General features: G+C 45.6%; 1 protein-coding gene across 1 annotated transcript; it reads right to left on the bottom strand.

Moving 5' to 3' along the window:
- On the bottom strand, positions 1 to 27,277 carry LOC119843815 (zinc finger protein 420-like). The gene is made up of 11 exons (XM_043498366.1): positions 27,254 to 27,277; positions 26,464 to 26,573; positions 21,977 to 21,990; positions 21,589 to 21,702; positions 20,889 to 21,236; positions 13,049 to 13,162; positions 12,182 to 12,673; positions 6,787 to 6,900; positions 4,890 to 5,393; positions 2,812 to 2,925; positions 1 to 2,435 (listed from the first exon to the last, which is right to left on the bottom strand). Exons 1-11 carry the CDS (start codon positions 27,275 to 27,277, stop codon positions 1,852 to 1,854), a joined length of 2,532 nt encoding a protein of 843 aa, XP_043354301.1. The 3' UTR covers positions 1 to 1,851.

Genomic DNA, 27,277 nt, shown 5'->3' with positions numbered 1-27,277 from the left:
TTTCTATTCAAAAAGAGTTATTTTTCTTCAGCTGTCTCACATTCAACTTTTATACATATTTGCAGCATTTCAAAGGGTGAATTAAACAAAAACGTCAATTCTATTTCCTCCACATCTGCATAGCTAAAGACAGTATTTCCCAAATATTAGGATTAGCTAGGAGATATCTTCAGGGGTACCTTCCTGTAAGGACTGGGTTACAACTGTGTTGGGAACCAAATACATGGGCATTTTACCTAGTTCCAAGTCACTTACTGTGGCACTCTCTCCCTGCATTATCTGAGATAATACTGACTTAAATAATTGAACAACACTGTGATTATACCCAGTTACTTCAGTTAGTTGCAGAGTTTGGGGTCTGCTGTTGTTCACCACTGGAGATTTCAAACCACTCCTGTTTCCTTGGTAGCATATCCCAGAACTGGGAATATTCTATCCTGTTGACTGAGCTGCGTTTGAATTTTCCCATGTCATCATGGAAGGGTGGAGGAAAAATAAAGGAAGAAATGACTATTGAAGCAACTGGTCATTTGACTCAAAGTCCCCAATAAATCTGAACTACATTCTGCCACAGAAAAGCAATATCCAGTTGTGTGACCAAACCGCCTTCAGGAAAGAGAAAAATCAGGGCCAGATTTACACTTTTTGTGCCCCTAGGGACAGCATTTTAAGCAGCCCCCTGTGGTCCTGTGACCTCCCCCCCAGTAGCCCTGTGTGGCCAGCTCTGCCTCCTAAACTGGTTCCAAGAAGGCTGCTGTAACTTTTCACTTGAGGAAGAAATACCCCTGCCACCCGCCTGCCAGACCAGCCAGCCTCAGCCAGCTCAGGCTGTTCTGGCACCACAGTGGCCCCTGGTGGGCGAAAGACAGAACTGCAACACATTTTTGCAGAAAAAAAATTCTGCCTCCCTCGGAAAATAATTCTGCACATGCTCCAAATGTCACCCAAGGGGAGGTGGCACGATGTGAGACAAGCAGTGTGTGGGGCATCTCGGCAAAGGACGGGATGGATCAGGAGGCTCCCTCCCTCCTGAGCAGTGTAGCCAGTGGCAGCAGGGCAGCAAAATAACCCAAAATACTGCAACTTGCAACTGCTAAAAACCCTGGCAACTGACAGCTAAAAATAGCCCATTTGGGCTAGAAAATCACATACTTGGCAACCTGCCCACTGTGCGTAGTTGGAAATCTGACCCTGCTCACAGAGGTATAAGACATTTTCAGTTTCAGATGGAATGAGATTCTACAGCAGGTTACATCTGATGACTCAGAATGAGACCCACAGATTTTCCTGTTGCATTCTTCTCTGACCCACTGACACCTGATTCACTAAGCACTGTCTTATTGCTGAGTTGTGTTATTTTACAAAAGTTTTACCATCATGATAATGGTTTCTCTAGACTAGAAAAAGTAAAGGAGATTAGGACAGGTTGAGGGGGAAAGTGCGAGCTAACCCACACTATTGTACATGGGCCAAGTCAGTACAGAAAACAGAGTTGTGATTTTCCATCTGGATAGCTCACTCATGCTGGCTAACTACAAAAAGTCCTAATGGAGACAAGGCCAAGGTAGATTTTAACATAATGCAGCTAACTGAGGTCTTTTGTGTTTCCCTCCCCTGGGCCTGATGCGCATTCCTAGTAAGATGGATTCATACTCCCACGACTCAGAACAAAGCAGCTGGCAGAAAGGGTCCTTGGGGAGTCACCCCAAAAGGGGTAGCTGCAAAAAGCAAAACCGCACAACTCACCTGGTGGAGCTGAGACCACAATGACGTAAATGGCACTAACAGCCTTAAAGGCCACGTGCGGGAACTACCAAAAATATTAAAGAAAAAAGGTACGTTTTGCCAGCCCTAGACAAGGATTTTATGGTGTTTATCTCCCTGGTGGATTCTCTGATGATAAATAAGGTGTGACCCCTGATGGAAGCTTTTCCCGCACTCACAGCATGCATAAGGTCTCTGTCCTGTGTGGATCCTCTGATGTCTCCTAAGGTCTGAGCAGTAAATGAAGGTTTTCCCGCACTCAAAACATTCATAGGGTCGCTCACCAGTGTGGATCCTCTGGTGTCTAATAAGGTGTGAGCGTCGAATGAAGTTTTTCCCACACTCACAGCATTTATAGGGTCTCTCTCCCGTGTGGATTCGCTCATGGTTAATAAGGTGAGAGCGACTTCTGAAGTTTTTCCCACACTCAGGGCATATGTGTTTCCTCTCTCCCATGAGGATTCTCTGTTGGGCTGTGGTCTCCTGGAGGTCCGTGTGATTTTCCTCACAATTGATGGATTTTCCCATTTTCTCTCCTGGCTGCCTCTCCTCATGTCTCCTGGACATGTCCCCTTTTGTTCTTTGTGATAATTCCTGCTGTGATTCCACATGCTCAGCATCTTCCTGCTGTGGATTCCGCTCCCTGTTCTCACTCACCATCCCACCATCTCCTGAGACACAGAGAGAAACCTCAGAAGCAAGAACAAAAAAGGGGAGAGGAAACCAAAGGTAAGTGCTGGAGAGATGGGGGAAAATATTAGAAAATGAACTCCCCCAAACTTTTCCTTAGAGGGGAAGAGAGGAGGGGATCAGCTCTGTCTCCACATCCCATCCCAATGCTCAGGATGAAGGGAGGTTAGGAAGGGAGCTATTGCCAGGAGTCACTCAGGATGAGAAAGAAGCCATGAGCGATATCTGCCCTGAGGACCTGACACCTGCTGGGGGACAATCTGGAACTCAAACTGCTCTCACGGATTTGGTAGGGAAACCCAGCTGTTTTCTTCACGCACATACAGCATCTGAGTTGTTGGACTAATGACTCCTCACCTGGGAAGGTTCCTCTCAGGATTTCGCTTTCCTCAGAGCCCTGGAGATCTGAGACCCACAGCTCTTCCCCTCGTTCCAGCTGGGCCATAACATCAGGTTTGGAAACTGGTAACCCTGTTCAGAGGAAAGAATCAAATGAGATCAGGTGACTTCATGGGACATTTGTCACAAAGAGCCTGGCCTTTTTTTAATCATTGCTCATTTTAAAGCACCAAAATTCTGTGGCTAGCTCTCCAGGTGCTCTAAGGTGCCAGACACTCTGCCTATAAGGGGAATAACTGCTGTGCTGGCACACACATGACCAGAGATTCCTGTTCAAAGGGGCTCCTAAAACCCAGGGAAAGTAACTCTACATCACAGAAAGCCAAGGGGACATCAACTTGGAACTGCTTCCTTCCAATAGAGACCCAAGGATAACGAGAGAGTCGGGGAAACGGGCTGCTGGGGCTTAGCACAGTAAGGAATAGGAAGGAGAGAGGATATCACTGCATGTGGGATGTCAGGGGCGTGGGATATCAGGAAAGCACATGCTGAGGAGTTAGGGATTATAGCGAGTCAGATGTAATGGAAAGGAGTACGAAAATCCCCCAGTGTATGGAGAAAATTACAGAATGATAGAATCACAGAAATGTAAGACAGGAAGATCATTTAATCCAGCCTATGCACTGAGGCAGGACCAAGTACACCTTGACAATCCCTGATAGGTATTTGTCTAAGCTGTTCTTAAAAACTTCCAATGATGGGGATTCCACAACCTCCTTTGGAAGTGTATTTCAGAGCTTTACTACCCTTGCACTTACAAGTTTTTCGCTAATATCTAACCTAAATCGCCCTTGCTGCAGTTTAAGGGCATGGCCACACTTGCAGATGTAGAGCGCTGGGAGTTAAACCAGGCTTCAGAGACCGCAGCAGGGAAAATGCTGCCCTGCGTTTACACTGTCAGCTGCAAGCGCACTGGCGTGGCCACATTAGCAGCTCTTGCAATGCCACAAAGAGCAGTGCATTGTGGTATCTATCCCAGTGTGAAAGTGGCTGCAATGTGCTTTTCAAATGGCAGGTGGGGAGGGGGAGTGTGACAGGGAGTGTGTTTTGGGGGGCTGAGAGCATGTCAGCATGCTGTCTTGTAAGTTCAGACAGCAGCAGACCACCCTGCCCCCCCCACCCCGACCACACTCACAACAGCAGCATTCCACACTAATGGCTTGCTTTGTCCCGGAGCAGATAAGCACGCTAGCTGTCCGAAACAGAGCTTTCAAAACAATGAGAAGAGTGGCCACTTGACTTCAGGGGATTATGGGACGTTTCCGGAGGCCAATCACAGCGCAGTAATGCAACACCTCATTCACACTGATGCCGGCACATTTCAGCCGGGACGCAGCAAGCTTTGTGTTTCTCGTGGAGGTGAATTACCAAGATCACTCCAGCTGCAGAGTCCAGGCGCTCTACGTGCCTTGCCAATGTGGACACATTGGGAGTTAGGGCGCCAGGGACTGCTTTAATGCGCTCTAACTTGCAAATGTAGCCAAGCCCTAAGATTGAGTTTGATCTTTCAACCAGTTTTGTGTGCACGCTTTATAATAATTTAATCTAGACCCCATTTCCCTATGAGAACGGCACGTGGGACTGTGTCAAAGGAGGTACTAAAATGAAGATATAGCAAATCCACTGCTTCCCTGAAATACTATAGGCCAATCTCCCTGTCAAAGTAGGAAATCAGATTGGTTTGGCATGATTTGTTCTTGACAAATCCATGCTGACTATTCTTATAAAGCTTTTATCCTACAGGTGCTTACAAAGAGAATGTTTAACAATATGGGCCAGTCTCTTTCCAGGTATCGAAGAAGAAGGATTAGCTGCAAAAAGCAGAACCGCACAACTCACCTGGGGGAGCTGAGATCACTATGACGTAAATGGCACTAACAGCCTTAAGGGACACATGTGGGAATTATCATTAATCTTAGAGAAAAAATTATATATTTTGCCAGCCCTAGACAAGGATTTTATTGTGTTTATCTCCCTGGTGGATTCTCCGATGATAAATAAGGTGTGACCCCTGATGGAAGCTTTTCCCAACTCTCAGCATTCATAGGGTCTCTGTCCTGTTTGGATCTTCTGATGTCTCCTCAGATCTGAGCAGTAAATAAAGTTCTTCCCACACTCACAACATTCATAAGGGCTTTCGCATGTGTGGGTTTTCTGGTGTCTAATAAGGTCTGAGCGCCGAATGAAGTTTTTCCCACACTCACAGCATTCATAGGGTCTTTCTCCCGTGTGGATTCGCTCATGGTGAATGAGGTGTGAGCGTCTACTGAAGTTTCTCCCGCACTCAGGGCATATGTGTTTCCTCTCTCCCATGAGGATTCTCTGCTGGGCTGTGGTTTCCTGGAGGTCCTTGTGATTTTCCTCGCAATTGATGGATTTGTCCATTTTCTCTTCTGGTTGGTTTCCCTGCTGCCTCTTCTCAGGACTCCTGGACACGTCCTCTTTCATCTTTTGTGATACTTCCCAGCACGGTTCCACGTGTTCAGCATCTTCCTGCTTTGGATTCTGCTCCCCGTTCTCACTCACCATCCCACCATCTCCTGAGACACAGAGAGAAACTGTGATGTCTCAGGACTTTTTTGCAGCCACATTAGGACAGCAGCAGCCATGAGCTAAGCAGCAGGAAGTCACAGCCTCACCTTCCCTCTAAATTGCATCAAAACAATGCAATATCGGGCTGTTGAGGAGGCTCCTGTTGTAACAGCGCCCACCATCACCAGATACAGAAACAGATCGTAAGAAATGTAAAGAAAATGTTGACAGCATTCTGTCTAGCAAGGAATCACCTAACAGATGTGGTTGTGAAATCTGTACTTCATTGTTTTGCCTTCATTGTCCCTGCTTCTCTATTGTTCATCTGTCTGGTCTCTGTCTGGTTCTTTGATCATTTCTGCCTGTTGCATAACTAACTTGGCAAGATTTAAGTCAGCTCAGGTGGTGGGCTCTGATTGGGTAAAGAGTGGTTTCGTAATGGGCTAGGATGGGTGAAAATAATGGTTTGCAGAACTTTACTTTACAATGGTTGGTGACAGTAGAGCATGAAGTGAGCTGTAGCTCACGAAAGTTTATGCTCAAATAAATTTGTTAGTCTCTAAGGTGCCACAAGTACTCCTTTTCTTTTTGCGAATACAGACTAACATGGCTGCTACTCTGAAACCTATAATAACTGGGTCCAACAGGAATTTCTTGGGAACCAACTGCAGGGCACAGCCCAAGATCAGAGCCGCCAGACCTCAACAACCTGCCAACTATATCATGCAGAAGCTGAAGGAGCCTCGGACAACCTGATCCTGGCTGGCCACCAAGAAAAGTTCATCTGATTATGGGGAGTGGTGAGCATTGTATGCTTAGTGTGTGTGTTCTGCTTTGGTAACTGTTAAAAAATAGAAGTTAAGGATATTACTGTGTAAGGCTCTTTCACTAGTAAAAGACCCTGCAAACCTGCAGAAGATTATGCCCTGAGCCCTAGGAACAGCGTAAGGCTAGCCCTGAGCCCGAGGAACTGCGTAAGGGTGAGGATACTTAAATTAACCAGGTTACGCCTTGAGCCCAGGGAATGGTAAAGGTGGAATACTCAAGAGTGCGCAGGTAACAGAACCTGAACTAAAAGGGGAGAGGAAACCAGAGTAAGTGCTGGAGAGATGGGGGAAATATCAGGAAATGAATTCCCCCAAGCTCTTCCCCATTAGGGAGAGAGGAGGGGGTCAATTCTATCTCCCATCCCATCGCTCAGGATGAAGGAAGGTTAGGAAGGGAGCTATTGCCACAAGTCGCTCAGGATGGGTAGGAACCAATGAGCGATATCTGCCCGGAGGACATGACACCTGCTGGGGGACAATCTGGAACTCAGAGAGCTCTCAAGGGCTTGGTAGGGAATCCCAGCTGTTTTCTTCAGGCCCAGACAGTATCTGAGTTGTTCTGATGACTCCTCACCAGGACAGGTGCCTCTCAGGATCTCGCTTTCCTCAGAGCCCTGGAGATCTGAGACCCACAGCTTTTCCCCTCGTTCCAGCTTGGACATCACTTCAGGTTTGGAAACTGGTAACCCTGCTCAGAGGAAAGAATCAAATGAGATCAGGTGAATTCATGGGACATGTGTCACAAAGAGCCTGGCCTTTTTTTAAACCATTGCTCGTTTTAAAGCACCAAAATTCTGTGGCTAGCTCTCCAGGTGCTCTAAGGTGCCAGACACTCTGCCTATAAGGGAAATAACCGCTGTGCTTGCACACACATGACCAGAGATTCCTGTTCAAAGGGGCTCTTAAAACCTAGGGAAAGTAACTCTACATCACAAAAAGCCATGGGGAAATCACCTTGAAACTGCTTCCTACCGATAGAGACCCAAAGATAATGAGAGAGTCAGGGAAACGGGCTGCTGGGGCTCAGCACAGTAAGGAATAGGAAGGAGAGGGGATATTGCGTGTGGGGTGTTAGGTATCAGGAAAGCACATGCTGAGGAGTTAGGGAATATAGCGAGTCAGGTGTAATGGAAAGGAGTACGAAAATCCCCCAGCGTATGGAGAACAGAAATATAGGAATGGAACATTTAATCCAGCCCATGCACTGAGGTAGGACCAAATAAACCTAGACCCCATCCCTGATAGGTATTTGTCTAAGCTGTTCTGAAAAACTTCCAGTGATGGGAATTCCACAGCCTCCTTTAGAATCCTATTCCAGAGTTTAACTACCCTTGAGTTACAAGTTTTTCCCTAATATCTAACCTAAATCGCCCTTGCTGCAGATTGAGTAATCTTTCAACCAATTTTGCGCCCACTTTGTAATAATTTCATCTAGACTCCATTTCCCTAGTTTCCCTCTGAGAACGGCATGTGGGATCGGATCAAAGGATGTACTAACATGAAGATATTGCAAAGCTGCAAGTTCTCTGTAATACTGTAGGCCAGGGGTAGTTAATTATTTTTTGTCAAGATCCAAATATCTTGGTCAAGTGATAGTCAAGGTCCAGACTTGAAAGAAAACAATAAAAAAAAAAAGAGAAGTAGGGCTGTCGATTAGTCTCAGTTAATTCACATGATTAACTAAAAAAAAATTAATCGTGATTAAAAAAATTAATCATGAATAATTGCATTTTTAATCACACTGTTAAACAATAGCATACCAATTGAAATGTATTAAATATTTTTGGATATTTTTCTAATTTTCAAATATATTGATTTGAATTACAACACAGAATACAAAGTGTACACTGCTCACTTTATATTATTTTTATTATAAATATCTGCACTGTAAAAATGATAAATAAAAGAAATAGTATTTTTCAATTCATCTCATACAAGTACTGTAGTGCAATCTCTTTATTGTGAAAGTGCAACTTACAAATGTAGGGTTTTTGGATCTCACAATTGCATTCAAAAATCAAACAATGTAAAACTTTAGAGTTTACACATCCATTCAGTCCTACTTCTTGTTCAGCCAATCGCGAAGATAAAGTTTATTTACATTTATGGGAGATCATGCTGCCCGCTTCTTATTTACATCATCTGAAAGTGAGAACAGGTGTTCACATGGCACTTTTGGAGCTGGCACTGCAAGGTATTTACGTGCCTGATATGCTAAACATTCATATGCCCCTTCATGCTTCGACCAGCATTCCAGAGGACATGCTTCCATGCTGATGCTGCTTGTTAAAAAAACATGTTAATTAAATTTGTGACGGAACTCCTTGGGGGGAGAATTTTATGTCTCCCCTGCTCTGTGTTTTACCCTCACTCTGCCATATAATTCATGTTCTAGCAGTCTCGGATGATGACTCGGCACGTTTGTTTTAAGAACACTTTCACTACAGATTTGACAAAACGCAAAGAAGATAACAATGTGAGGTTTCTAAAAATAGCTACTGCACTCCACTGAAGATTTAAGAATCTGAAGTGCCTTTCAAAATCTGAGAGGGATGAGGTGTGGAGCATGCTTTCAGAAGTCTTAAAAGAGCATCACTCCAATGAGGAAACTACAAAACCCGAACCACCAAAAAAGAAAATCAACCTTCTGCTGGTGGCATCTGACTCACATGATGAAAATGAACATGTGTCACTCTGCACCGCTTTGGATCATTATCGAGCATCATCAGCATGGACGCATGTCCTCTGGAATGGTGGTCAAAGTATGAAGGGACATCTGAATCCTTAGTGCATCTGGCACGTAAATACCTTGTGACGCTGGCTACAACAGCGCCATGCAAATGCCTGTTCTCACTTGCAGATGACATTGTAAATAAGAAGTGGGCAGCATTATCTCCTGTAAATATCAACAAACTTGTTTTTCTTAGCGATTGGTTGAACAAGAAGTAAGACTGAATGGACTTGTAGGCTCTAAAGTTTTATATTGTTTTATTTTTGAGTGCAGGTATTTTTTTGTACATAATTCTACATTTATAAGTTAAACTTTCATTGTAAAGTGATTGCACTACAATACTTCTTTTTTACAGTGCAAATATTTGTAATCAAGAATATAAAGTAAGCACTGTACACTTTGTATTCTGTCTTGTAACTGAAATCACTATTTGAAAATATAGAAATCATCCAAAAACATTTAAATAAATGGTATTCTATTATTGTTTTACAGCATGATTAATCCCGATTAATTTTTTTGATCGCTTAACAGCCCTAGTAATAATAAAAAGATTTCGGGGTCCATTAAAAAGTGTCTGGTGGTCTGGATTTGGCCTGTGGTCCACCTATTGATTATCCCTGTCATAGGCCAATCTCTCTGTCAAAGTAGGAAATCAGGTTGGTTTGGCATGACTTGTTCTGGACAAATCCATACTGAATATTCCTTATAACGCTATTATCCTCCTGGTGCTTACAAACTGATTGTTTAACAACATGTTCTGGTATCTTTACAGGTATCAAAGTTAGGCTGACTGGTCTATAACTCCCCAGGTCCCCTTAGTACCTATCTTTAAAATGGGGAACAATGTTTGCCCTTCAGCAGTCCTTTGAGACCTCACCTGTCCTCAAGGAGTTCTCAACAATACTTGCTAATGGTGCTGAGATTGCCTCAGCTAGTTCCTTAAATACCTAGGATGAGGTTGGGGAATTAGATATGATTATAACTCAGTAGCAACAGACTAATTCCTCTGGAAAAGTAAGAAAAAGACCATGGGATCTCAGCAGGGACCGACTCAGATATCCAAGAAGCCTGCAGGGAAGAGAGACTGTGGTTGTTACAGATAGGGAGGGGGGAGCAGGACCCTCCAAGTCCCCAGAAGTTTCATTACCAACCTATGATGTCACCAAGCAAATGCATATTTATGCCAGGGAAGAGGTCACCTTATGAGGACTGAGGAACAGAGGCTGTGGTCACAGTTTGTAGGGAAGATGGTGGGAGGGAGGGAGGCCCTGAACAGTGGGGAGAAGAATGAGAATCATCATATTTGAAAATATGTGAACTGAAAATGGACTCTGATCAGAACGGAGTGCACACTCTCCAACGGGGACTGGGCAGGGATCCTCTCACAACAGGCTCTAGATCTCCAAACCACCCCTCCCTCCCGCCCACTAACCGCACCCTCCCCACTGGTGTCCCTTAGGCCATTCATAAATTCAGCTGACCCATCACTCTTTAGGGGTGAAAAAATCCATGCCCCTGAATGACACAATTAAGCCGACCTAATCTCCAGTGCAGACCATGCTAGGTCAATGGGATAATTCTTCTAGCAACTCCTAGCTAGTACCACTTGGGGAGGTGGATTGACTACGGTGATGGGAGAATCCCTCCCATCCCTCTAGTTCATGGCTACACTGAAGTGCTACTACAGTAGCATTCAAAGAGTAGACAAGCCCTTAGTCCTAGATCCCCAAGTCCCCTGTGGTGGAGCTGGAGTGGCTCTGTAATAACAACGTGCTGTGTGTTGTCCTGGATACTGGGATATTTACTGCACGAATACTTTGGTTTCAATAGGGGGTGGCAGGAAAAGAAGCAGAAAGGGAAGACAACTGGCTCAAGAGGAGTCACGCCTTGGTAAACCCTTAAGGACTGTTAAGAGACAATGTCTGAATGATTAGCTTTGAGTATTCTACCTCCTAGCTGCAGTAAATGTATAGACCTGGCTTAGACGAATAGGACCAGAAGATCAAACGGACTGGGGCAGTTAAAAAAGGGACTCCGTCTTGGGAAGGGCACAGCTGTTCTGGTGACTGTTTGGGGGAAAAGAGAGACAAGACGACCCCGCTGGGGTGTCTGAAGAACTTAGACCTGTCTCGCTAACCATTGGACACACAGGGATGAAGACTGTGGGTTATTTCCTTTTTCCCCACCACAAAATAAAACAGCCTTCTGCACACCAAAGGAGTGTTTGTCTCTTTACACCACTGATTCCAGGCTCCCACTGGTGTCTGCACTCAGCCTGACCTGCGGAGTAAGCACAGTTGGTACACAGGGTATGGTAACCCAGGGCCCGGTTAAGGAGAGGGAAAATTGCAGAAATCCACTTCGGGAGCTGGAAAGGCATGAGACTGATACCTTGTGTATGTGTGTGTGGGAGGGCTCAGACATAATAGGAAGGGGACAAAGATATAGCTAGTCCTGTCACTCACTAGGACACCCACTCTCCTTCCTCCCACTGCCCTCAGGCCTCCCTGCTGTGTGGTACTGCAGGGTCACCAGCAGCCCATCAAATTATCCCCTCCACTGCTCCCCTTTCTCCTAAGAATAGCAACCTCACACTGTCTTCTATCAGTGGATGGGCCCAGTCAACTCCCACACACTCCATGTCTTTGGGAAGCGATTACAGCTGACCACCAGTTCTGACACTATTATGGTTCAGCACTACTTTCTGTGTAAAAGTTGACTAATAAAATTGCTTTAAAATCCACAGACTATGGTACTTGGGCCACGTTAGTACAGAGAACAGAGTTGTGATTTTACATCTGGATAGCTCACTCGAGCTGGCTAACTGCAAAAAATGCTAATGGAGACAAGGCCCAGGTAGATTTTAACACAATGCAGCTAACTGAGGTCATTTGTGTTCCCCCCACCCGGGGCTGATGCACATTCCTAGTAAGATGGACTCATGCTCCCACGACTCAGAGAACAACGCAGCTGGCAGAGAGTGTCTTTGGGGATTCACCCCAAAAGGGGTAGCTGCAAAAAGCAGAACCGCACAACTCACCTGGGGGAGCTGAGATCACTATGACGTAAATGGCACTAACAGCCTTAAGGGACACATGTGGGAATTATCATTAATATTAGAGAAAAAATTATATATTTTGCCAGCCCTAGACAAGGATTTTATGGTTTTTATCTCCCTGGTGGATTCTCCGATGATAAATAAGGTGTGACCCCTGATGGAAGCTTTTCCCGCACTCACAGCATTCATAGGGTCTCTGTCTCCTGTGGATCCTCTGATGTCTTCTCAGGTCTGAGCAGTAAATGAAGCTTTTCCCGCACTCACAACATTCATAAGGGCTCTCGTCTGTGTGGGTTTTCTGGTGTCTAATAAGGTCTGAGCGCCGAGTGAAGTTTTTCCCACACTCACAGCATTCATAGGGTCTCTCTCCCGTGTGGATTCGCTCATGGTGAATGAGGTGTGAGCGTCTACTGAAGTTTCTCCCGCACTCAGGGCATATATATTTCCTCAATCCCATGAGGATTCTCTGCTGGGCTGTGGTTTCCTGGAGGTCCTTGTGATTTTCCTCACAATTGATGGATTTTCCCATTTTCTCTCCTGGCTGCCTCTCCTCATGTCTCCTGGACATGTCCCCTTTCGTTCTTTGTGATACTTCCCAGTGAGGTTCCACATGCTCAGCATCTTCCTGCTTTGGATTCTGCTCCCTGTTCTCATTCACCATCCCACCATCTCCTGAGACACAGAGAGAAACCTCAGAAGCAGGAATGAAAATTGGGAGAGGAAACCAAGGGTAAGTGCTGGAGAGATGGGAGAAACTATCAGAACAGGAACTCCCCCAAACTATTCCTCAGAGGGCAGAGAGAAGGGAATCAATTTTGTCTCCACATCCCATCCCAATGCTCAGGATGAAGGGAGGTTAGGAAAGGAGCTATTGCCAGGAGTCGCTCAGGATGGAAAAGAAGCCATGAGCGATATCTGCCCTGAGGACCTGACACCTGCTGGGGGACAATCTGGAACTCAAACTGCTCTCACGGATTTGGTAGGGAAACCCAGCTGTTTTCTTCACGCACATACAGCATCTGAGTTGTTGGACTAATGTCTCCTCACCTGAGAAGGTTCCTCTCAGGATCTCGCTTTCCTCAGAGCCCTGGAGATCTGAGACCCACAGCTCTTCCCCTCGTTCCAGCTGGGACATCACCTCAGATTTGGAAACTGGTAACCCTGCTCAGATGAAGGAAAACAAGTGAGATCAGGTGAATTTATAGCTCATGGGTCACAAAGAGCCTGGTCTTTTTTTAACCACCGCTCGTTTTAAAGCACCAAAATTCTGGAGCTAGCTCTCCGGGTAAGGTGCCAGACACTCTGCCTAATTGGGGATTAACTCTCCACCGTTCTGCTGACACACGCGGCCAGACGCTCCTGATCAAAGGGGCTCCTAAAACCCAGGGAAAGTAACTCCACATCACAGAAAGCCAAGGGGACATCACCTTGGAACTGCTTCCTTCTGATAGAGACCCAAGGATAACGAGAGAGTCGGGGAAACGGGCTGCTGGGGCTCAGCACAGTAAGGAATAGGAAGGAGAGGGGATATCATTGCGTGTGGGATTTCAGGGGCGTGGGATATCAGGAAAGCACATGCTGAGGAGTTAGGGAATATAGCGAGTCAGATGTAATGGAAAGGAGTACGAAAATCCCCCAGTGTATGGAGAAAATTACAGAATGATAGAATCATAGAAATGTAAGACAGGAAGATCATTTAATCCAGCCTATGCACTGAGGCAGGACCAACTACACCTAGATAATCCCTGATTGGTATTTGTCTAAACTGTTCGTAAAAACTTCCAATGATGGGGATTCCACAGCCTCCTTTTGAAGTATATTCCAGAGCTTAACTACCTTTGGACTTACAATTTTCCCCCCTAATATCTAACCTAAATCACCCTTGCTGCAGATTGAGTATGATCTTTCAACCAGTTTTGTGCACTCACTTTATAATAATTTAATCTAGACCCCATTTCCCTATGGGAACGGCACGTGGGACTATGTCAAATGGTGTACTAAAATGAAGATATAGCAAATCTGCTGCTTATCTGTATTATCCTAGGCCAATATCTCTGTTAAAGTAGGAAATCAGGTTTGTTTGGCATGATTTATTCTGGATAAATCCATACTGACTATTCTTTATAACTCTATTATCCTCTATTACAAACCGATTGTTTAATAACAGGTTCCGGTATCTTTCCAGGTATAGAAGTTGGGTTCACTGGTTTATAACTCCCCAGGTCTCCTTAGTACCACAATGGGAAACAATGTTTGCCCTTCAGCAGTCCTTTGGGACCTCACCTGTCCTCAAGGAGTTCTCAACAATACTTGCTAATGGTGCTGAGATTGCCTCAGCTAGTTCCTTAAGTACCTAGGATAAGGTTGGGGAATTAGATATGATTATAACTCAGTAGCAACAGACTAATTCCTCTGGAAAAGTAAGAATAAGAGCATGGGATCTCAGCAGGGACCGACTCAGAGATCCAAGGAGCCTGCAGGGAAGAGAGACTGTGGTTGTTACAGATAGGGAGGGGGGAGCAGGACCCTCCAAGTCCCCAGAAGTTTCATTACCAACCTATGATGTCACCAAGCAAATGCACATTTATGCCAGGGAAGGGATCACCTTGTGAGGACTGAGGAACAGAGGCTGTGGTCACAGTTTGTAGGGAAGACGGTGGGAAGGAGGGAGGCCCTGAATAGTGGAGAGAAGAATGAGAATCATCATATTTGAAAATATGTGAACTGAAAATGGACTCTGATCAGAACAGAGTGCACGCTCTCCACCAACGGGGACAGGGCAAATTCTCTCACAACAGGCTCTAGATCCCCAAACCACCCCTCCCTTCCGCCCACTAACCACACCCTCCCCACTTAACCTGGTGTCCCTTTAGGCCATTCCTCATTTCAATTTTAGACTTGAAATTGGACGAAGGTTTCTAACCATCAGAGGAATGAAGTTTTGGAATAGCCTTCCAAGGGAAGCAGTGTGGGCAAAAGATCTATCTGGCTTTAAGATTCTACTCGATAAGTTTATGGAGGAGATGGTATGATGGGATAATGAGATTTTGGTAATTAATTGATCTTTAAATATTCAGGGTAAATAGGCCTAATCCCCTGAGATGAGATATTAGATGGATGGGATCTGAGTTACCCAGGAAAGAATTTTCTGTAGTATCTGGCTGGTGAATCTTGCCCATATGCTCAGGGTTTAGTTGATCGCCATACTGGGGTCGGGAAGGAATTTTCCTCCAGGGCAGATTGGAGAGGCCCTGGAGGTTTTTCGCCTTCCTCTGTAGCATGGGGCACGGGTCACTTAAGGGAGGATTCTCTGCTCCTTGAAGTCTTTAAACCACAATTTGAGGACTTCAATAGCTCAGACATAGGTGAGGTTTTTCGTAGGAGTGGGTGGGTGAGATTCTGTGGCCTGCGTTGTGCAGGAGGTCGGACTAGATGATCAGAATGGTCCTTTCCGACCTTAGTATCTATGAATCATTCATAGATTCAGCCGACCCATCACTCTTTAGGGGTGAAAAAGCCCCTAAGTGAACAATTAAGCTGACTTCACCGCCAGTTCAGACAGCGTTAGGTCAATGGGAAAATTCTTCCAGCAACCCCTAGTTAGCACCACTTGGGGAGGTGGATTGACTACGGTGATGAGAGAATCCCTCCCATCCCTCTAGTTCATGGCTACACTGAAGTGCTACCAGGGCACAGCTACAGCACTGCAGCTGTGCTACTGTAGCATTCACAGGAGACAAGCCCTTAGTCCTAGATCCCCAAGTCCCCTGTGGTGGAGCTGGAGAGACTCTGTAATAACATGATGTCTGTTGTCCTGGATACTGGGATATTTACTGCATGAATACTTTGGTTTACTTCAATAGGAGGCTGGCAGGAAAAGAAGCAGAAAGGGAAGCAGCCTGGCTCAAGAGGAGCCACACCTTGGTAAACCCTTAAGGACTGTTAAGAGATAATGTCTGAATGATTAGCTTTGAGTATTCTACCTCTTAGCTCCAGCGATTGTACAGAACTGGCTTAGACGAACAGGACCAGAAGATCAAACGGACTGGAGCAGTTTAAAAAGGGACTCCCTTGGGGGCAGGGGGGGAGGCACAGGTGTTCTGGTGACTGTCTGGGGGAAGAGAGAGACAAGACAACCCCACTGGGGTCACTGGGGCATCTGAAGAACACCCCACTGGGGCGTCTGAAGAACTTAGACCTGCCTCGCTGACCATCGGATGCACAGGTATGAAGACTGTTATTTTAAAATCCTTTTTTCCCACCGTAAAATAAAACAGCCTCCTGCACACCAAAGGAGTGTTTGTCTCTTTACACACTGATCCAGGCTCCAATGGCGTCTGCACTCAGTCTGATCTGTGGGGTTAGCGCAGCTGGTACGCAGGGTATGCTGACCCAGGGCCCTGGTCAAGGAGAGGGAGAATTGCAGAAACCATAGGCGTAATTTGACTTCTATATTGAGGGAAGGTTCTGTTCAGGCCAACAGGGCCATGTGTGTGTGGGGGGAGGAGGGGGGGGGCAAATTCCATGCCTGCCCACTGGGGCGCCTTTTCAGATTGGGGGGTAGAGGGGGAAAGGTGCAATTTTAACCGGGATTCCAGGGGCTACTTAGGCAACTGAAGACTCTGGTGTTTTGCAGAGAACAACTTAGAAATCCTCTGACTGGAGCACTGTGTCTAATTCCTATATCTAAAAATAAAATTATATAAATTTTAGACCCACTCACCTCTAATACTAACATGTTCTGACATCTTGTGGCAAGTCAGTTATGAGACACTGGTTGGGTTTAAAATTGTAATGTATATTCTTACTCAGATACGCTTACTGAAGTCTGAACGGACCATCATGATTATCTAGTCTGACCCCCTGCATATCACAGGCCACAGAACCTCACCCACCCACTCCGTCATAGACCCCTCACCTCTGCTGAGTTACTGAAGTCCTCAATTCGTGGTTTAAAGACAGCAAGTTACAAATAATTAATCATTTACACTAGTTTAAACCTGCACGTGACCATGCCCCACGCTGCAAAGGAGCAAAATCCTCCCCACGGTCTCTGCCAATCTGACCCGGGAGAAAATTCCTTCCCAACCACTAATATGGGATCAGTTAGACCCTGAGCATGTGGGCAAGATACACCAGGAAGATACCTGGGAGAGAATTCTCTGTAGTAACTGTCTCCAGCTGCTGGAGATTTTTATTACAGGCAGCCGCCAATGGGCCACACACCATTGTAGGTAGTCTTGTCATACCATCCCCTCCATAAATTTATCAAGCTCACTCTTAAAGCCAGTTTGGTTTTTTGTCCCCACTGCTCCCCTTGGGAGGCTGCTCCAGAACGTCTCTCTCTGACGGTTAGAAACGTTCACTTTAATTTCAAGCCTAAACTTGATGACGGACAGTTTATATCCATTTGTTCTGGGGTCCACAATTGGTGCTTAACTTAAATAACTTCTCTCCTTCCCTGGTATTGTATCCCTCTCTGATGTATTTATACAGAGTAATCATATCTCCCCTCAGCCTTCTATTGGTAGGCTAAACAGCCAGCTCTTGAGTCTCCTCTCATAAGGTAGTTTTTCATTCTCAGATCATTCTAGTAGCCCTTCTCTGCACCTGTTCCCATTTGATTTTATCTTTCTTAATATGAGAGATCAAAATTGCACAGTACTCCAGATAAGATCTCACCAGTGCGTTTTATAATGATGTAACCCCCCTCTCTACTGGAAATACCTCACCTGATAGATCCTAAGACTCCATCAGCCTTTTTCACAGGCCACATCACACTGATGGCTCATAGTCATCCTGTGATTAACCAATACACCCAGCTTTTCTCCTCTACTGTCACTTTCAATTGATAAGTCCCCAGCTTATCGTAAAAATTCTTGTTGTTAGTCCCTAAATACTTGACCTTGCACTTCGCCATATTAAATATCATCCCATTTCTATTACTCCAGTTTACAAGGTCATCCAGATCTTCTTGTATGATATTCCGGTTCTCCTCCATATTGGCAATACCTCCCAACTTGTGTGTCATCTGCGAATTTTATTAGCACACTCCCACTTTTTGTGCCAAGGTAGAAATAAAATGTTAATAATAGTGGTACCAAGACCGATCTCTGAGGAACTCCGCTAGTAACCTCCCTCCAGCTGACAGTTCACCTTTCAGTATGACATGTTGTAATCTTCCCTTTAACCAGTTCCTATCCACCTTTCATTCTCATATTAATTCCCACCTTCTCCAATTTAACTAATAATTTCTCATATCAAATGCCTTACTAACATCCATGCAGATTAGATCTACTGCATCTTCTTTGTCTAAAATCAGTTCTCCAAATCTATAATTACTTTCTATCATTTAGACTTTGTCTACCCACACAGCTTTAGCTAAAAGCCGTGCAGTGTAGCTGCTATTGTCAGCAAGAGAAAGCTTTCCTGACAAAAAAAAAAAACGTTCACCCCTCGTGAGTGGAAGCAGCTTTGTCCGCAGGATGACAAAGCGCTGTTCACACCGGCATCTTTTCATTGGTAAAACTTCTGTCATTCGGGGGGGAGGGATTAACACCCCTGAACGACAAAAGTTTTGCAGGCAAAGTTCCAGTGTAGACAAAGCCTTAAGCTACTTGCTTTTTGCAGTTCACCAAGTTGGAACAGATCATTTAACTTTAGGAAACATTCTAACAACCCTTTCTTATCTTAATCACCAGTTAATCATTCTGTTATAACAAAATTCTGACTCCATGTCTCAGGGGTGCAAGCTAGGAGCAGCGCATTTCCTGTCTCCCCTGCGGGACTCATCACATTGCACACTCAAGGTGCCTGCCTGAGGCTTGCAGTTGGGGGGGGGGGGACAATGCCCTCCCAGACCCCTCCCCCCTCAAACTCCACCTATGGCAGAAATCCACTCCAACAGATGGAAAGGCATGAGGCTGACCACCTTGGGAGGTGGGGGGGCTCAGACTACTGGGAAGGGGACAGAGATAAGCTAGCCCTGTGACTCACTAGGACACCCACTCCCCTTCTTCCCACTATCCTCAGCCCTCCCTGCTGTGTGGTACTGCATGGTCACCTGCAGCCCATCAATTTATCCCCTCCAGAGCTCCCTGCTCTCCCTTTTGCCAAGGACCACTGATAGGAACCTCACACTGTCTTGTATCACTGGATGGGCCCAGCTGACTCCCACATGCTCCATGCATTTGGGAAGTGATTACAGCAGAGTGTCAGCTTGGACACTCTTATGGGTCAGCACTGCTTTCAGTTTAAACGTTGACTGATCCACAGCTCTAAAATCCACGGTGCTCAGATTGTCTTGGCATTTGCTACTCTCTATGGGCATGCAGGGCATAGTTAGTGGTTCAAAATTTGGGGTTATTTGAACAAGGAGTTCCCTAGATTCCCCCAGGGTCTCCCCCCAAAAGAACCTTTTTAGGAACCTCCTTGTTTTACAACCTTTTAAGCACATCTAAGATGAAACTATGCTGTTTATTGCCCCCTGACTGACCTCAGTCACTTGGCATTTATCTCAGCTAGTACTTGGTAACCTCCAGTATTGCCTTGATTACAACTGCTTTGGGAACCAAATACATGGGCATTTTGCCTAGTTCAAAGTCACTTATGGTGGAACTCTCTCCACAGGTATCTGAGATAATTACTGACCTAAATAACTGAACAACGCTGTGATTATATCCCGTTAGTTGCAGACTGTGGGGTGTGCAGACATTCACCATCTCAGACTAGAGATTTAAAAGCACACCTTGTTTCCTTGGTAGCATACCCCAGAACTGGGAGTATTCTCTCCAGCTGACTGAGCTGCATTGAACTTTTCCCATGAAATCTCGGAGGGGTGGGGAAGAAGCAAAAGCAAAGGAAGAAATAATTATTGAAGAAAATGGTCATCTGACTCAAAGTCCCCAATAAATCTGAACTACATTTTGCCAGTTGTGTGACCAAACAGCCTTCAGGAAAGAGAAAAATCTACATCTCACAGAGGCATAAGACACTTTCCATTTCAGATAGAATGAGATTCTAGAGCATGTTTACATCGGATAACTCAGAATGAGAACCACAGATTTTCACGTTGCATTTCCTCTGATCCACTGAAACCTGCTTCACTCAGCATTCTCCTTATTATTGAGTTGTGTTATTTACAAAGTTTAGCATCATGATAATGGTTTGTCTAGACTAGGAAAAGTGGAGGAGGTTAGGACAGGTTGAGGGAAAACATGTTAGCTAACCAGACTATTGTACTTGGGTCATGTCCAACACCGAAAACAGAGTTGTGATTTTACATCTGGATAGCTCACATCGAGCTGGCTAACTGCAAAAAAATGCTAATGGAGACAAGGCCCGGATAGATTTTAACATAATGCAACTAATTGAGGTCATTTGTGTTCCCACATCAGGGGCTGATGCCCATTCCTAGTAAGAGGACTCATACTCCCACGACACATAGAACAACGCAGCTGGCGGAAAGGGTCTTTGGGGAGTCACCCCAAAGGGTAGCTGCAAAAAGCAGAACTGCAACAACTCACCTGGGGGAGCTGAGACCACAATGATGTAAATGTAACTGAACAGCCTTAAAGGCCATGTGTGGGAAGTACCAAAATATTAAAGAAAAAAAATGTATGTTTTGCCAGCCCTAGACAAGGATTTATGGTTTTATCTCCCTGGTGGATTCTCTGATTATAAATAAGGCACGACTCCATAGAAGCTTTTCCCGCACTCACAGCATTCATAGGGTCTCTGTCCTCCTGTGGATCCTCTGATGTCTCTCAGGTCTGGCAGTAAATGAAGCTTTTTCCCGCACTCACAACATTCATAAGGGCTCTCGTCTGTGTGGGTTTTCTGGTGTCTATAAGGTCTGAGCGCCGAGTGAAGTTTTCCCCACACTCACAGCATTCATAGGGTCTCTCTCCCGTGTGGATTCGCTCATGGTGAATGAGGTGTGAGCGTCTACTGAAGTTCCTCCCGCACTCAGGGCACACGTGTTTCCTCTTTCCCATGAGGATTCTCTGCTGGGCTGTGGTTTCCTGGAGGTCCTTGTGATTTTCCTCACAATTGATAGATTTCTCATTTTCCTCTCCTGGTTGGTTTCCCTGCTGCCTCTTCTCATGACTCCTGGACATGTCCCCTTTCGATAATTCCCAATGTGGTTCCACATGCTCAGCATCTTCCTGCTTTGTATTCTGCTCCCCGTTCTCACTCACCATCCCACCATCTCCTGAGACATAGAGAGAGAAACCTAAGAAGCATGAATGGAAAAGGGGAGAGGAAACCAAGGGTAAGTGCTGGAGAGAAGAGGAAAATATCAGAAAATGAATTTCCCTGAACCCTTCCCCAAAGGGGAAAGAGGAAGGGATCAATTCTGACTCCATAAACCATCCCAACACTCAGGATGAAGGGAGGTTAGGAAGGGAGCTATTGCCAGGACTCGCTCAGGATGGGAAGGAAGCCATGAGCGATTATCTACCCTGAGGATATGACACCTGCTGGGGGACAACCTCGAACTCAAGAGCTCTCAAGGGCTATATAGGGAATTCCAGCTGTTTTCTTCAGGTCCAAACAGTATCTGAGTTGCTCTAATGACTCCTCACCTGTGCAGGTTCGTCTCAGAAGCTTGCTTTCCTCAGAGCCCTGGAGATCTGAGACCCACAGCTCTTCCCCTCGTTCCAGCTGGGACAACACCTCAGGTTTGGAAACTGGTAACCCTGCTCAGATGAAGGAAAACAAGTGAGATCAGGTGAATTTATAGCTCATGGGTCACAAAGAGCCTGGCCTTTTTTTTTTTTTTTTTAACTACTGCTCGTTTTAAAGCAGTGAAATTCTGGAGCTAGCTCGCCGGGTAAGGTGCCAGGCACTTTGCCTATAATGGGATAAACTCTCCACCGCTCTGCTGGCACACAGCCAGACATTCCTGATCAAAGCAGCTCCTAAAACCCAGGGAAAGTAACTCCACATCACAGAAAGCCATGGGGAAATCACCTTGGAACCGATTCCTAACGACAGAGAGACCCAAGGGCTATGAGACTGTCACAAGGAAACTGGGGCTGGAGAGAATGGGCTGGTGGAGCTCAGCGCAGTTAAGGGGATACCACTGTGTATGGTATGTCAGGGGTGTTAGGTATCAGGAAAGCACATGTTGAGAGTTAGGGAATATAGCGAGTCAGATGTAATGGAAAGGAGTATGAAAATCCCCCAGTGAATGGTGAAGGTTATAAAGTGACAGAACCACGGAAACACAGGGCAGAAAGGGACTTCAAGAGGTCATTTAATGCAGCCCATGCACTGAGGCAGGACTAAGTACACCTAGACCATCGTTGATAGGTATTTGTTTAAGCCAGTGGTTCTCAACCTGCAGTTTCCCAGGCCGTTTGTGGCCCAACCAGCACACAGCTGGAGCCCATGTGACATCCTCAGGGCCATACAGGTCTATATATTGTGTGGATGCAGCCCACATAAACATAGAGAGCTGCATATGCAGCCCACGATGATAAATAGGTTGAGAACCACTAGTCCAAGCTGTTCTGAAAAGCTTCCAATCATTGGGATTCCATAATCTACCTTGGATCTTGTTCAGAGCTTAACTACCTTTGTAGTTACAAGTTTTTCCCTAATGGCAAACCTAAATTGCCTTGCTGCAGATTAAGATTGAATATGATCTTTCAACCAGCTGTGCCACTGTAAGGTCTCCCATGTACCTGCTTTTTGCCAGCAGAAGAGAGCTCTCCTGCTGGTAAAATAAAACCAACCTCAACAAGTGGCATCAGCTTTGTTGGCAGGAGCGTCTCTCACAGACAAAGCGCTGTCCACCCCGGCGCTTTTCGTTGGTAAAACTTTGGTCGGTGAGGGGGTGTATTTTTCACACACCTGACCGACAAAAGTTTTACTGCCAAAAGTGCAGTGTAGACATAGCCTCTTTAGGTATCTTTAACAAGGGGAACAATGTTTGCCCTTCACCAGTTCTCTGGACCTCACCTGTCCTCCATGAGTTCTCATGATAATTGCTAATGGTGCTGAGGTTACCTCAACTAGTTCCTACTGCAAAATAAAACAGCTTTCTGCACACCAAAGGAGCGTTTGTCACTGTACACCACTGATCTCAGGCTCCAAAGGTGTCCGCACTCAGTCCTGATCTGTGGGGTAAGCACAGCAGGTATGCCAGGTATGGTAGCCCAGGGCCCGGTTGAGGAGGGAGAACTGCAGAAAATCCACTTCAGGAGACGGAAAGGCATGAGGCTGACAACTTGCTGAGGGGGCCACTTTAGAGATACTGGGAAGGGGACAGAGGTGTAGCTAGCTCTGTCACTCACTAGGACACCCACTCCCCTTCTTCCCACTGCCCTCAGCCCTCTCTGCTGTTTGGTACTGCAGGGCCACCAGCACCCCATCCATTTATTCCCTTTACGCTCCCTGTTCTCCCTTCTCCTAAGAATAGGAGCCTCACACCGCTTCTATGAGTGGAATGGGCCCATCTTACTCTCACATTAAAAACTATTTAAAAGTTGAGTAATCTAACCTCTCTGAAATCCACGTGCGTGCTCAGATTGTCTTGACATTTGCTATGGGTATGCAGGGCATGGATAGTGGTTTAAATTTGGTGTTATTTGAGCAAGAATTTACTGGCATTCCCTCCCAATCCCACCCACCCCGACCCAAAAAAGAACCTTTTTACAAAATCCCCTTATTCTTACAACATTTTAGACACACCTAGGCTGAAACTGTCCTTCTATTGTCCCTTGACTGACTCAGTCACTTGGCATTATATCAGCCAGTACGTGGCCTCCACTGCCTCTCTGGGGAAGCAGTACTGAAAAAGTTAACTCTAGAATTTGGAATTTCAGATTACTACAAGTGAAACTGATAAATCAAAGAGACTGAAAATCATATTCACAGGAAGACTCAGACTATTAACCACAGAGAGCTTTTGTCATAAGAACGGTCATACTGGGTCAGACCAAAGGTCCATCTAGCCCAGTATCCTGTCTATCGACAGTGGCCAATGCCAGGGGCCCCAGAGAAAATGAAAAGAACAGGTAATCATCAAGTGATCCATCCCCTATTGCCCATTCCCAGCTTCTGGCAAACAGAGGCTAGGGACATCCTGGCTAATGGCCATTGATTGACCTATCCTCCACTCCATGAACTTATCTAGTTCCTTTCTGAACTTTGTTATAGTCTTCACACATCCTCTGGTAAGGAGTTCCACAGTTTGACTGTGCGTCGAGTGAAAAAAGACTTCCTCTTGTTGTTTAAACCTGCTGCTTATTAATTTCATTTGGTGATCTCTAGTTCTTATGTTATGAGGAGTAAACACCACTTCCTTATTTCTTTCTCCACACCACTCATGATTTTATACACCTCTAGAATATCCCCCCTCAGTTGTCTCTTTTCCAAGATGAAAAGTCCCAGTTTTATTAATCTCTCCATTCATTACTAATCTCTCCATTCCAAGCCATTCCATACCCCTAATCATTTTTGGTTGTCCTTTTCTGAACTTTTTCCAATTCCAGTATATCTTTTTTAAGGTGGGGCGACCACATCGGCATGCAGTATACAAGATGTTTTTTATAGGATTTTTATAGAGGCAATATGATATTTTCTGTTTTATTATATATATTATCCCTTTCTTAATGATCCCACATTCTGTGCGCGTTTTTGACTGCCGCTGCACACCGAGTGGATGTTTTCAGAGACTATCCACAATGACTCCAAGATCTCTTTCTTGAGTGGTAACAACTAATTTAGACCCCATAATTTTATATGTATAGTTCGGATGATGTTTTCCAAATATGTATAGTTGAGATTATGTTTTCCAGCTCTCACAGTGCTTAGCTGACTCCAGGAGACATGCTGTGGCCAGTAGAGCAGTATCTGTTGTACAGGAAGTCTGATTACATGACCTGACTTTTGGCCTTTTAATGTATGAATCTATAATAGCTATGAGGAAGGACTAAAAGAACATGACATTGTTTGTGTTGTATTCCACAGATTGAATACCAGCATTGATCTGCATGCACTGCAACTGCGAGCACTGTCAGCTGTAGCTGTAATTGGATGGTGGAAGAATTAGTTGGAGCAGCTTTGCAGAGCTGTGACTGTGATATGAAGAGAGGTGCATGTGAACCTTGAAGGACCAAGTTTGTCTCATTTCAGTGATGTGTTTGCAGGCTGTGTCAGCAAATGTGCACAAGGGTGTGCTCTTGCCATGAGGGTTCTCAGCACTCTGGAGGCGTACATGCCAGTTCTGTCCAGGGCTCAGTTAGGGGTTGTCATAACCCTACAGCTAAGGGTATCCTAGAATTCCTCCTTACCTGTAAGGGGTTAAGAAGCTCAAATAACCTGGTTGGCACCTGATCAAAAGGACCAATGGGGAAAGAAGATACTTTCAATGGGGGCGGGGGGTGTGGGAGTGTGTGTGTGAAGAGACTTTGTTTGTGCTCTTTGTTTGTGTGTTTTCTCTCGGGACTGAGAGGGCCAGGCAGAAATCCATCTCCTCCAAACAATCCTGAGTGAGTCCCTAATATTACAAAAATAGTAAGTAAAGCCAGGCAAGGCGTATTAGGATAGCTTTTGTTTTAGCTTGTGAATTTTCCCTTTGCTGTAGGGAGGTTTATTCCTGTTTTTTGTAACTTGGAAACTAAGCCTAGACGGAGTTCCTCTGTGTTTTTGAATCTTTTGTTACCCTGTAAAGTTATCTTCCATCCTGATTTTACAGAGGTGATGCTTTTATCTTTCTTTAAATAAAATCTTCTTTTAAGAACCTGATTGATTTTCAGCATCCTCAAGACCCAGGGTTTGGGTCTGTGATCACTTGTAACCATTTGGTTAGGATATTATTCTCAAGCCTCCTCAGGAACGGGGGTATAAGGGCTTGGTGGGATATTTGGGGGAATAGAAACTCCAGTGGTCCTTTCCCTGAACCTGTGTCTAAATCACTTGGGGGTGGCAGGATACCATCCATCCAAGGACAAACAGAGATTTGTGTCTTGGGGAAGTTTTAACCTAAGCTGGTAGAAATAAGTTTAGGGGGTCTTTCATATGGATCCCCACATCTGTATCCCAGAGTTCAGAGTGGGGAGGGAACCCTGATGGGTACATGAAGGCAATGACTCAGAAGGAATCCTCAGGGGCTGGGGGTAAAGAGGTGGAAACATTTTGCAAGTTGGAGATGGTTTGAGTGGGCTCAGTGTTCGAGTGTTGGCCAGGGGTGTAGGCAGCTTCTGTTCTTTATGGCAAACCTCACCTGAGTTTTGTCTTATCGTACAGAAGATGTTAGACTTTGTGCTATACAGCTCCTGTGCTCTGCTCCCAAAGTGTTCTCTAGCAGCAGAGGGTAGAAAGCTAGTGTGTGTGTCACTGGCATGTCAGGGTGTTGCTGAAACAGGGAAGAGTTAAGGTTGTATTATGGAGATGATGTCAACTTTAACTCTTCATTTCCACTTCTAATAGCCAAGGAAAGAAATCCTTACCTAGCGTGGGTCACCATCTCATAGTTCTCCTGCATGACATCCCAGTAGAGGTCTCTCTGAGCAGGATCCAGCAGAGCCCACTCTTCCCTGGTGAAGTACACAGCCACCTCCTTCGAAGGTCACCAGACCCTAAAAAAACAAGAGTCCGTTCACTCAGCACCGTCTACCCCAGTCACAGGGAAGCAGGGCCAATCAAATGGAAACTCTGGTAGGCAGTCAGCAGAGTCCGACCCGCACCCTCTCAGGAGGCATCAGGGTGAGGGGAGAAAGAGAGTCCCTCATCCCTCCCAGCAGACAGAGGGGAGCAGGATATTCTCATGCCTCACAAACCTACTAGCCAGAGACCGTAATAGTGGATGGAGCCCTTGAGGGGAATCCAAATACCCTCCTCACTGCCAGCAGCTAGATGTGAGGGGATAGGGCATCTCCCTAAGCCCCACCAGTGGATGCCCCCTTCATATCTCATAGGAGCCATTGGTTAGTAAGGTTCCAGCTTCAGCACTGACAGTCTGATAATTTCCCAGCCCTGTCCAGTGGGTGTTTCCCTGTTCCACAAATAGGCCAATTTCCTCCCTCAACCCCAATGGATCTGTTCCTAGAATGTGAGCCTCAGGTTAAACAGTCCCAGCAGGTATGGTCACCACTCTGTCCTCCTCCTTTTCTCCACCCTGTGGATTTCCTGCCCTCTCCCATCTCCAAACTAAACTCCCCAGAAGTTCCCATCTCCTATGTGTTTACTGCCCCTCACAGTCCAGAGGGAACTCATGAGCAACTCTCTCATAATCCCTACCTGAGCTAGCTCCACAGCAGCCAT

This window comes from Dermochelys coriacea, chromosome 15 (genome assembly GCF_009764565.3).
Source record: "Dermochelys coriacea isolate rDerCor1 chromosome 15, rDerCor1.pri.v4, whole genome shotgun sequence".
Lineage (NCBI taxonomy): Eukaryota > Metazoa > Chordata > Testudines > Dermochelyidae > Dermochelys > Dermochelys coriacea.
This window is presented reverse-complemented; position numbering and strand designations above follow the sequence as displayed.

What these genes read in the sequence shown, in the direction of transcription:
- LOC119843815 (XM_043498366.1), bottom strand. Translation starts at nt 27,277, where the DNA reads ATGGCTGCTGTGGAGCTAGCTCAG. An exon ending in CTGCTGTGGAGCTAGCTCAG is followed by an intron (nt 26,574 to 27,253) that starts GTAGGGATTATG and finishes TGACCTTCGAAG; the next exon opens with GAGGTGGCTGTGTACTTCAC. An exon ending in CCTGAGAGGAACCTTCCCAG is followed by an intron (nt 2,436 to 2,811) that starts GTGAGGAGTCAT and finishes TCTGTGTCTCAG; the next exon opens with GAGATGGTGGGATGGTGAGT.